General features: G+C 33.2%; 1 protein-coding gene and 1 long non-coding RNA gene across 4 annotated transcripts; both read left to right on the plus strand.

The window, feature by feature from the left end:
• The first annotated feature begins 2,203 nt into the window (after nucleotides 1-2,203).
• Nucleotides 2,204-3,814, plus strand: LOC111886472 (protein transport protein SEC13 homolog B). 3 transcript variants are annotated; one of them, XM_023882715.3, is made up of 3 exons: nucleotides 2,338-2,354; nucleotides 2,486-2,594; nucleotides 2,710-3,814. In XM_023882715.3, coding segments are annotated over exons 2-3 (924 nt in total). In that variant the 5' UTR covers nucleotides 2,338-2,354; nucleotides 2,486-2,592; the 3' UTR covers nucleotides 3,632-3,814. The 3 variants fall into 3 exon arrangements, with proteins under 3 accessions (XP_023738484.1, XP_023738483.1, XP_023738485.1); XM_023882716.3 differs by lacking the exon at nucleotides 2,486-2,594 and having other exon boundaries at nucleotides 2,204-2,354; XM_023882717.2 differs by lacking the exon at nucleotides 2,338-2,354 and having other exon boundaries at nucleotides 2,486-2,608.
• A 2,358-nt stretch (nucleotides 3,815-6,172) lies between these two features.
• On the plus strand, nucleotides 6,173-8,309 carry LOC111886520 (uncharacterized). Its single transcript, XR_002848482.3, has 2 exons — nucleotides 6,173-7,962; nucleotides 8,051-8,309. It is a non-coding gene; the product is annotated as an uncharacterized LOC111886520 (long non-coding RNA).
• The last annotated feature ends 4,611 nt before the right edge of the window (nucleotides 8,310-12,920 follow it).

Consider the following 12,920-nt stretch of genomic DNA (forward strand, 5'->3'; position numbering starts at 1 on the left):
ACCTATTAAACTCTACACTCCATTAAACCCAATACAATTTAATGGATTGCCACATCATTTATATGTGTGTGAGAGGAGACCGAGTGTGGAGTTCAATGGGGATTGAACTCCCCATTCTATTGAGTGCCATGTCATTAACCTACAATGAGAATTTTGAGTTTAATGGGATTAAACTCCCCATTAAACTACCATTAAAGATGACCTTAGTTCGATGAGAGAGAGGAGCATGGTGGGTGTGTAGTAGGTAGTGGGCGGATAGAGTAGAGGGGTGAGATTTCACTCCGGCTCTTGTAATTCCCATTAGTGTATGAAGAACGACTAGAGAATGAAGAATGAGAGAATGAGAAAAGTTAAAGAGTGAAGGTGAGAGTGGGGGTAGGGGTGAGAGGGTTGGGTGGGGTGTTTGTTTAGTTTTTAATCAAATAATAATAATAATAATAATAATAATGATTTAAAAAATGAAAAAACAAATTAAAAGGGTAAAAAAGTCATTTCATATTTTTCAGTGACCAAATCTACAAAAACTTTGTGTTTTTGGACTAGTGCTACAAGTTGAAAACTTTTTGGACTGCAACCATACTTTTTTGCTTACCAAAGGGACCAAATTTGCAGTTTAGTCTAAAAAAATAAGCTATCTTGGAGGTGTATGTGCAAATGGATCCATTTAAGATAAAATAAACTAACATTTAAATAAATTAAAATAGTTATAATTTTTATAAAATTTTCATAGATTTATTCTATTGCTTTTGAAAAGGAAAATCTACAGAAAAGTCTCAAATTTTTAGAAAAAGTTTCAAAAAAGTCATATTTTTTTAATAGAAAAGTCCCATTATTTTGTGAAAATCACATAATCAATCATTTGCTGTTCAAATATAAAAAATGACTTTTTCGTTAATTTGAGCAAAATGTTAAATAATCGGGATTTTTCTGTTCAAAAAATAAAAAAAAACTTTTAAGAATTTATTAAAAAATTTCACAAAATAATGAGATTTTTCTGCACTAATCCCTTTTGAAAAACATAAGGAACTAGGGTTGTGATGCACATTTGTCGGTTTGGATTGGTTTTGACCCAAAACCGAACCCAAACCGACGAACATCGGTTTTTTAATTTTAAACCCAAACAGGCGGTGGGTGCGGTTTTTCGGTTTTTAGTTTTTAATTTGGGCTTCCAAGTTCAGTTTTGGTTTTATAATTTAAGCGAAGCCCTAAACTATTTCTTAATACATCTCAACTAATCACTTATATAAACATGATTCTTGTTGAAGTTTTGATCTCCTAGCTGATGTTGGACTCAAAGGTAGAGTGAATATGAAGCAAGAGGATGATTGAGTTTATATAAGGGAGGAAAGTTGATTGAGTTTCATCCATGAGCGACGTGAGATACGTTTAAGTAGCTTCCAAAATAAAAAGAGATGAAATATAAGCAAATAACTTCAAACCTGCAACCTTTAGTTTGATACAACAACACCTTAACCACCGGACCAAACTTATATTTGTGATTATAACCAAAGGAATATATATATATATATATATATATATATATATATATATATATATATATATATATATATATATATATATATATATATATATATATATATATATATATATATATATATAATTCACATAATGCATAAATTTCATGAAATCGGTTCGGTTCGTTTTTTCTCGGTTTTTATATTTTCTAAAATCGAAACCCGACCTAATATTTTGGTTTTCAAAAAACTCAAACCTAAACCGTCAGTTTCTATTTTGATTTCGTTTTTATCAGTTTTTCGATTTAACTAGCCCCTATAAATAGGGGTGAGCAAACCGTTTTTTTTTCAAACTGAACCAGTTCAGAAAATCGGTTCGGTTCCGATTCGTGAATAGTAAAAACGGTTCAACCTTAAACCGGTTCGGTTCAAACCGGTTCCGTCATAAAAAACTCGAACCTATCTAAACCGGTTCAATCGATTCTAAACCAGTTTGATCGGTTTGACTACTGGTTCTAAACCGGTTCACGGTTATTAAACCAGTTTCAATGTCTAAAATCTCAAACAGGTGCAAACTGACGGTTCAATTCTTGAATCGGTTCGGTTCAACGTGGACCGGTTCATGGTGAACCGGTTTACCGGTTCAGTGACCGGTTCGGATCCTGAACCGTTTTTTTTTTTTGTGCAAGCCTACCTATAAAGAACTAATACTTTATCATATTTAAAAGCGGGCGCCCAAATTCGGAGTGTGTCCATATTTCGACCCGAACCGGGTCATAATACTTTTGGACATATATGCCCTCATCTGGCTCATACAAAGAGAGCTGCTAAGGAACTATCTGGCTCGACCGAACCAGTTCGTCTTGTTGTTGTTCAAAGGTACCCTCCCTTTTTCCCTCTCTCACACTCTAGTTCTGTATGTTGTTGATCTTGATTTTAATTTAGATCTGTACTACTCGATATATGTATTTGCGTATGTTGAAATCTATGTGTATCTATCTGTAAATCAGATTTGTGTATGTGATCTAAAGGATCCCCGATCCGTTTGCAATCGACAATTACGAAGATATAGATATGCATAGATTCGTTTGAACCATCTTCTGTGACATTGTTATGAATGTATGAGTCGTTGGGTATATGCAAATTTAGTACAAATCTTCAAAACCCTAATTTCAACATTTAGTCTTCCAATATTTCACCAACATATCTTTTATATATCATTGAATCGAAACAGGTCATTCCAACAAATCATGCCTGGACAAAAGATCGAAACAGGTCACACAGACACAATCCACGATGTATCCATGGATTATTACGGAAAACGGGTCGCATCCGCTTCATCAGATGCAACAATCAGAATAGCCGGAGTAACCACCGGTTCAAACTCGCACCCTCTGGCCATTCTAACCGGTCACAACGGTCCAGTCTGGCAGGTGGCATGGGCCCACCCCAAATTCGGGTCAATTCTCGCATCATGTTCATATGACGGATCTGTAATCGTTTGGAGAGAAGGTAACTTAAACGAATGGACACAAGCCCACACTTTCACTGACCACAAATCATCTGTAAACTCAATCGCATGGGCCCCACACGAGCTGGGTCTTTGTTTAGCATGCGGGTCATCTGACGGGTCCATCACGGTCCAAACCGCCAGGTCAGATGGCGGTTGGGACTCGTCACGGATTGACCAAGCTCACCCAACAGGGGTGACCTCGGTCACCTGGGCACCATCAATGGCGCCCGGGGCGTTAATCGGGTCAGGTGTATTTGACCCGGTTCAGAAGCTGGCTTCTGGTGGGTATGATAATTTGGTTAAAGTGTGGAAGTTGACTGATGGGTCATGGAAAATGGACTGTTTTCCTGCCCTTCAGATGCATAGTGATTTGGTGAGGGATGTTGCTTGGGCACCTAATTTGGGTCTTCCAAAGTCAACGATTGCAAGTTGTTCACAGGATGGGACTGTTGTGGTGTGGACTGTCGGGAAAGAAGGTGAGCAGTGGAAGGGTATTGTGTTAAATGACTTTAAGGCCCCTGTGTGGAGGGTGTCATGGTCTCTTACGGGAAACCTGTTGGCTGTTGCTGCTGGGGATAATAATGTCACTTTGTGGAAAGAAGCTGTTGATGGAGAGTGGCAACAGGTGACGACTGTTGAATAGAATGTTACATTGGGTGTATTTTTGGATTATTGGGAAGGATTTTATGTGATTAGGTAATGTAATGTATGTCAAAATTGATGATTGTATTGTTTCTAGAACTTTGGTTTCTATGATTCTGATTTTTAAGATGATGTTGTTGATTGCTACTTTGATTCATTGTATGTAAATTGTAATTTTGTTAAATTTTGTTTAGAAGTTGTGATCTGAAAATACAAAATCTGTTTTTTTTTTTAATGTGAACATTTTATATACAAAAATATGTATTTGTTTGTATGAAATACAACAAAACTATGGTAACGTTTCTTTGTTATATTTAGTTGCATATTTTATTCTCGTTTCAAAGTTTATATTTTAAAAATAATTATATATTTTTTAATAAATAATGAATGAACGGATTAAAAAAAGTTAACAATTACGAATCAAGATTTGCAAAGTGACTACATAGTTCGGAACACCATATTTCGAACTATGTTCCGGACGAAACTATTAATGTATGTTACGGAGTTGAGAGGTTGACGAGATGTGACATAAAACATTTTGAAATCTGACGTAGCAGAAGAACATGTACGTTTTGGACATGCTTAGTACATTCCACACCGAATATGGTATGTTTCAGACAAATAGACAAATCTTATGGAGTAGTTTTCACATAACTAAAAAAATGAGTTAATCAAATCGAGTTCACGCAGAAATTATGCAAACCTCCCTCTTTATTGTCGGTTTGTCATGATCTTGAAAGAACAAATCTAGGAACCATGCATGGTAAGATACATTTGTAATGCAATACTAGTTTACTTGTAATTACAATTTCATTAATATTGTTATCAATGATGGTTAAAACCTATAGATTCAGAGATTTATAATTTGCATGCTACTAGTGATCTACATAGGTAGCATCCTTCTAAAAAGGATTTATTTACACCTAATGTTCATAGTAGTTGCCATGGACATAAACCATCACATCTTACCATTATCCTAAGATCTTGCCATTATCCTATGGTTTGGGCATGACACAAAATGTGGAATTGTGGTCCTGTTTTTCTATGAGGCCGAGGGAATGTATTAAATACATTAGGGATGTAGTCTTCATAGCCATTATGACCGATTGCAATGATGTTGCCTTTAGTCATGTCTTCCCAGATTCATACCACATTATAATTTTTGGAATTTGATCACCGAATTGTGATCAAGGACTAAAAAACTTCAACCAATGTAACTTTTGCTGTAGTAGACACACAAATCGTATAGAATGCCTTATTTCGTATAAAACTTGGTTAGACTAAAACATGCAACTCCGATTCAATGTGTTAGACTTGACAATAATGGTCATGAGAAATAGGCAATGGTCTTTTCTCTCTTACAATATAATGAGTTAATGACCCTTGTATTCCTTTTTGGTGTTAATAATATATATATATATATATATATATATATATATATATATATATATATATATATATATATATATATATATAAAATAACAAAACTAGCTAAAATTGTTAATGACTTTGTCATTTTAGCAAAAAAAATGTTTATACAAAATAACCACTAGAATCAGAGATTATAGGCTTAAGGTCTCCTTCGATTTCATGCTTGTGGGTTATGAAATTAGTCGATAGGCCTATAGTATTAACCCTAAACTAGAAACCAAATCTCATTTTCACATTTTGAACTTAATTTCTTTTTTGTTAAATGGCGAGCATATCATTAAAACATAAAAGAAAACAAACAATAACACAAATGAGGAGCTCGAGCCAAATCATAAGAAACAATCTAAAATAGGGAAGGAGTTCCAAGCATGCCAAACAAAAAAATTACAAATTGACCTATGTTTGATCCAAATGAAAGTGTTTAAACAAATATCATCAGCCGTAATCATGATCGTCCGCCTTTCGTTTCTGAAAACAATCGCATTCATGGCCTTCCATATCATCCATAAGTGCTGCTGACTAGAGAAAAACGTAGCTTCTTGATTTTTTTACTCCCCACAGCAGATTTGTGCATATCCATTAAGTAATCACAAGAATTAGGAAGCCTCATAAGAATGGTTGACCAGTTCACCAACCATCTCCACAGAACTGGAACGAAAGAACATGAGAAAAAAAAACGTGATCAACGCTCTCATCAGTTTCATTGCAAAAAAGGACATAAGGTAGACGAGTCATTAATTCCTCGTATAACTAAGCTCAAGAAAATATGAATTCTATTTTTAATCAATCTCCAAACAAAACAGCTGATTTTTAAAGGGACCTATTTATTTAGTTGAAAGAATCTAAAGTCCCATTACTAGATTGAATTTCCATCACCCCCTTACAACTTTTACCGAAAACACATCTCCACCATTGCCTCCCCAAATCCACCTATAAAGCCGTCATCAAATTGAATCAAACCTGAAAACAAAAATCAGATATGATAAAGCTAGAAACTGACGTGTTTCCCTCCCACCTCTAAGCTGCCTCCCCAGTCCTAAGAAAAAAGATAAAATTTGCTCATGCATAATATTGACTCTCTTTCAAAAGACAATCTTTTTTTTTTCTCAACTGCATAAAGGTTAGGATGAACATCACCAAGTATCCTTCCAAAAAAGTGTTTTGTCCTCTTTTCCAACAACCTTTTAAAAAAAATTATCAAACCGAATATCTCTATTATTAAAATCACAATTGATTTGAGAAATACTCAACAAAATACCTTTAATAGACTTCTTGGCTATTGATCTACCATAAATAAGTTTAATATTATGAATAGCTTTTATACGAGAAAACAAAAAAGAATCATACCCATTTAACCATTTTTCAATCTCACCCGCCACTTGGCGAGAAGCTCCAAGTTAGCCGAATCAAGACACTCAACTCCAAGACCTCTCATCTCCTTTGGTTTAATAACTACTTTCAAAGCCACCCAATTGATCTTCCTCTTCTCTCTACTCTCTAATACTTAAAAAGAGGTAACATATTTTAATTATCTTTTCTATAACCAATTTAATTCGTATATAAAATGATTCAAGCTTCAACACTTCTAATGCACGTATGCTATTCAAATTGTATTTGTTGATGTTCATATTTTCATGATTAATCTAAGTATTCACTGGAAAGAAATATACTAATTTCTATGTAAGTATATTGTTTGTATACAAGAAATGAGTACTTCAAAAAAAAAAAAAAAAAAAGAAACCAAACGCAATTCACTGTGTCGTACTAGTCGCCGATTAACAATGCATGTTCTTAATGCAAATTTGCTTATTTGTACTTTGTAATTTGTATATAACTAAAGTACTAAACTAAATAACTATTACTATATATTTAAAGTGAATTAAAAAACGAGGAGTGCAGGTTTTGAATTCAATGAGTTCTGTTTAACTAGTGTGCTTGGTGGGTGTATTTGATGAGTATTAACCAAGGTGAACAGATTCACGAGTATTCTATCAAGAGAGGATACTTGTCTGGGTGTTCGAAGCATTTAAGCAATGCGCTTATGGTTATGTTTGGTAGATGTGGGTTCAAAAGCAATGCAGAGAACCTGTTCGATGAAATGCCTGACAGAGATGTTGTATCTTGGACAGGGCGGATTGCTGTGACTTTCGATTTTGTAGAAGCCTTTATGATCTTCAAATATTGTATTTTAAGAGGTTATGAAATAAACGAGTATGCATTCATCACCCATTGAAGGTGCTTTGAAAATGGGAAAGCAGATTCATACAATCATATGCGAGACTGGGTATTCGGTTGTGACATCTGTTTGCAATGCCTTGATTTACATGTATACAAAGAGTAACCAGATGCATGATGCTAGATGGGTGTTTGATGAAATGGTTCATCAAAATTCAGCATCTTGGAATTCACTGATTAGTGGTTTCTCTCAGTATCAACTTTCTAACCAAGCTATTTACTTGTTCTCTGGAATCCACAATTCCTTCCTACAACCTAATGAATACATTCTTGAAGAATCATCAAACTTGAATTTTCTAAAATGGGCAACACAAATCCATTCGCTTATACTTAAACTTTTATAAATCAAGAAACGTATTCAATGAAATCAATACAATAAATGTGTCACAACTTCCAAAGGAACAAGATGCATTCTTTTCAAATTGATAACATAATTTTTGAAGAGTTGAAGGATATAATTTTTGTAATGTACTACTCTCTTTGAAAATGGAGTTTTTCTGATCTTACAAAGATGTTACACAGAAAATGAAAATGTAAATCTACATCAATATCTCTAATAAGTTTTTCTGTAAGAAATGTTGTGATTCAAAGATGTTCTTAAGAAGACAGAAACTACTGAACGAAAAGCAGTTGTTGCTATCTTGGATTTAATCTGCCCCCTCATTGGTATCACTCTTCTACTTCTCAAACTTTCTCTAAAAATGTTGTCCATGTTCTGAAAAAATTGTTTGATGTTATGTTTTTTTTAAATCAGATTGAGGTTTTATAGAGAAGATGCACCAACTTTTAGAATAGCAGAGGTAGGAAAGAAGCTTCAGTTTTTGAATTTCAATTGTTGAGTGGTGTGGGGTTGAGAGGCAATGCCAGCAAATTGGTGGTGTAGAAAGATTCCTTTCTGCCTTACATTAAGAGTAAAGACACACTGAATCTACAATATTTGATATGGTTGATTAGATTTTTCAAAGGAAAAGATTTTGCTTAATGATTAAGAGAAGGTACAGATTGCAACTTCAGTAGCATATAGTACAATTATGGGTTTAAGATTATGCTCATATCATATCTTGAGTACAATTGTAGCATGTTAGAACATGATTAAATCCCCCATGGTTATGGCTAGATGCAGTTGATGCTGACTGTGTCATTAAAATAAAAGTAAACTAGAAGATTTGTCCTGAATTATCTTGCAGATTGTACGGACAAGTCTGTTAACAACAAATTACTAAACTTATCCTGAAAAGTCAGAAAATGTAGGTTTTGCACCCCTGGTATTAAACATTAAATCAAGTCTGTTAAGTGAAAGGACAAAATGATAATCAATTTGATTATTTTGGGGAATCGTTATTGTAAGTGAATTCCCTCTTATTATCATTATATTTTACTATAAATCTTGAAACCATAGGGAATTAAGGGGGTGTTAAAGGACGATGTTACCCACCATCTGGATGGCTAAAGTGAAAGTGAAGGATTGTGGAGACTAAAAATTAACCTTTTAGGATAGTGAAGCAGTATAAATCATATTCTTTATTAACTATGAGTTCCTTTCGTACAATATTTTGCACTTACTTTTAGCTTTATCGATGGTTATTGCTTTATTCCTTTCTCTCCCCCTTAATATCTTTTTTTTTTGGCCATGGTGGGCTTGTGTATCATATGTCTCCGATGTCATCATCTATTGACGTAGAACAGAAGTAATGAACAAGAAATGTTAAAGAGAATCCCAAATGTTGAATTTTTTATTATTTCCAAGATGATCATTAAAGCTTACATTCAACCCTCTAGAAAGGATGGAGCTAAATTCGGCAGGTTTGGCAAGTTTTGGAAAATTGAAATTGTAATTAAGAGAAATCCATGATTTCATGTGATTAACCATTTAAACGGAATAAAATAAAATTGAAAAATATTTGGGAGGCTTGAAACTCTTGCGTGATCAAAGTTAGGCCAAATAAAAGAGGAAAATATAGGAGTAATAAACATTTTCTTGATTTGGACTAAAAATGCAAGAAAACAGTCGACTGGATTAAAACAGTAGAGGGATGATTTAATTTTTCATAATGAACTCCTGTAAAAAAGGGAGTTTATATGATCTTACAAAAACTTCCAACATACATACATTATACATACATCATACACGATCATCAATACATACTCTTCATCTCTATTTGAAGAAGGCTCTCTGGTGGGAAACCTTGTGATTGAAAGATGCTCGACCAAAAACAGAAACCACAGAATGAAAAGCAGTTGCTGCTATCCTGAATTTTATCTGACCCCTCATTGGTATCACCCTTCTGCTTCTCAAACTTTCTCTAAAAATGTTCTCCATCTTCTGAAAATTGTTTGATGTGTAGTTACTTAGTGTGTGAGTCAGATGTTATGTTCTTGATCAGATTGTGACGTTTTTATATAGAAGAAGTTAGAAGATGCACCAACTTTTAGAAAACCAGAGGCAGGAAAGAAACTTCTAATTTTGAATTTTAAAATTTTGAGTGGTGATGGGTTGAGAGGCAATGCCAGCAAATTAGTGGCTGTATAAAGATAAAGATTCCAATCTACATTTCATTAATTGAATATATAAAATGATATGGTTCAAGGGTTTTGGTCACAAGCTATGTGCAACTTCATTAGCATATAGTATATATTGACAGCTAATATCTAATATCAAATAAAGAAAAGCAATTAGGAGTGGATTTAGGAAACAAGATTGATTCTTTTTAATGTGAGTATGTGGTGACATCAGTGATGATGATTGTGTTTATGAACATTAACTTGTTCTAGAAGTATCTCACAAGAGAATCAGGACACGTTTTTAGAATTTGTAGAAATTAGAAAGGGGGGGAAAAAGTTAAAGTTGGATAATAATGGTCTCTTAAATTAATTAATTAATACCATGCATGTTGGAGTTGGAACATGATTTATGATGCCCCTTGGTTTGATACAATAGACAGTGGATGCATATGGGCTAGTAACTTAAAGTCATAGATATAAGTAAATTTCAAAATTTCTCCTAAATTATGTGGCAGATTGTTAACAATATTATTCTTAAAAAGTTAATTTAATTAATGCATGCTTTACGTCCCTCATGTTAACACCATTAAATAAAGCCGGTCAAGCCAAGGACTACGTGGTAGTTTCAACACTTACGGGTGTTTGGTTTGGATAAAATATTTGGAATGAATGAAATGTGTCAAAGTAATTGGACAGTTTGGTGTGTGTATATATATATATATATATATATATATATATATATATATATATATATATATATATATATATATATATATATATATATATATATATATATATATATATATATATATATATATATATATATAAACAACATTTTAATTTTTTTTTTCATGTAATGGGAAATTACAAAATATACCCTTTAATTTGAAGGTTGTAGTCATTAGTTTGTTCTTTTATTTAACTGTGAATGTGGATAATCTTTGAAGTGACATAAAACTTAAGTGGTGTATTGGTGTATAGACTGTTTGAAAACTTGATAAAAATAATTTTTGGTTGTAAATTAAAAAAAATAAAAATAAAAAATGATTGCTACTAAACCCACATTCAATCTTTGAAGTGACATACAACTATTGATGTTGCAATTTTCTTCTATTCGTGTAAGTTGAAGGGTTTTTTTTTTTCTAGGGTAAGATTAACGTGTTATTTTGTGTATTCCTGAACGTGTAATATACAAGAATATCTCTTGTTGCTGTAGAATTTCCTCGTTAAGATGCATAAGTTCCATAACATTTAAATACAAAATCATGAATGTCATTGATTTATTTCCCATCAGAAATTACATTAGTGAGCACAACCAAAATCAAATTAATATTGCATCTAATAACATACACACTAATCATGAATTGCATTCATCTTGATTTCTCTCCCATTTGATGTAAAGTAGATCTGGAGAATACAGAAGCCATGGAACGAAAAGCCATTGCTGCTATCTTCGACTTTATCAGCCCCCTTTTTGGTATGACTCTTTTGCTTTCTTTATAGCTGTCTTCCATATTCAACGTCGATCTTTCACTAATTAAAATGAAAAGTTTATTTAGACAAGAGTACAAAGTTGGTTTGTGATTTGTGATAGATATCATCTGCAATAAGAGGGTTTATATAGTCATTCAATTTTGACTCAAGACTCTTAAGGAATAAATCGGTCGTTTTTTGTAGGTGTAGGGAGTGGGATACGACAACAAATTGTCTCCCCTATAAAAAAAAAATACTCTTTTGTCCAATGTCTGGGACAAACAGAATCCATAAGTTTTTTTGTTGACTTATTGAACATATAATGTTTAACGAATAAAAATGAGCATTCATTTATTTATGTTGATCAAAATGGGTAATTGTTCGTTTCTTTTATTCACTTATTGAGTATAGAGGACTGAAGTCTTTATAGTGTGAATGCAGTACTACACTGGATAGCTTAGTGTGAACAGAATATATAATAATATTTGAAAAAGTCAAAATATGAATCGGGTCATTGGGTGAGGGAGCATCCGGTTGTCTGCAATGGTTCCCCATGTTTTTCTGGGGAAGACCATATCTAAATTTTATTGACTACAAGCCAAATATACAACTTGCTTCATAAACTATATATCAATTTCTTTTCCATCAACTATATATCAATTTCTTTTCCATCAATTGATGATATAATAATATATATGCAATCCTAATAAGGTTATAATTTTAAGCATCTCTAAAGCATTGGGTACTTGGTACAACTTCACCACCACATAGTGCAACAACTTTAAGAGATGAATGGACTTGGTCTTATTAGATTAGTTTTATCTTTGACTAATAAGTTTATTAATTGATGGCATTGTGTACAACCTTGTTATGTAATATTTTTTTTGAACGACAAATCTGATCTGTTTGTAAACTACTCTTGAATCTATCAGACATGACTTGAACCCTCAACCTTAAAGATGAATGATAACACCTAATACTGGCTAGAAGCCTTTTAGTATTGTGTAACATGAATAGTTGTACCCGTGCATTTCTAGACTTTCTTTATGCCATGTTGGACCATCTTCATTTGTGATGCACAACATATCGATGACCTAGCTACCAGGTCAATGTCGTGATCTACCTTGTGAAACATGTTTTTGGCGAAAATAATGGACCATATGAACGCACAAACAAGCAAGGGACAATGCTAGTTACAATTATATGATGAGTTTATGATGATTATGTAAGCTCATATAATAAATTTCTATTTTATGAAATTAAATGACGCCAATGAGTTAATTATGCTCATGTTACATTCCATGCATTAGGGTACGAGACTTGTGAGGTTGTGGTGATGTTTTTCACTTACGGATAGTGTATATGTATTCTAATAACTTTGGAAGGAGATAAAGAATTTTAGTATTACCTATTAAATTTGCTTAGGGGAGGAAACTATCCTTGTTACCCCTCCTAACCAAATGTCACTTAGGTGTTATACTGTTTTTCTCTAGACTCACACATTTTGATACAATTCATGATGCATATGGTCCAAATAGAAAAAAGAGAAAGAAAGTGGGATGAACGCCCCCACACCTCGACTCTATGCACTCTCAAAATTTGAACTATATTATTATTAGTGTTGCTAAAAAAAACCCCAAATGACGAGA

This window comes from Lactuca sativa, chromosome 3, assembly GCF_002870075.4.
Source record: "Lactuca sativa cultivar Salinas chromosome 3, Lsat_Salinas_v11, whole genome shotgun sequence".
NCBI classification, from domain to species: domain Eukaryota; kingdom Viridiplantae; phylum Streptophyta; class Magnoliopsida; order Asterales; family Asteraceae; genus Lactuca; species Lactuca sativa.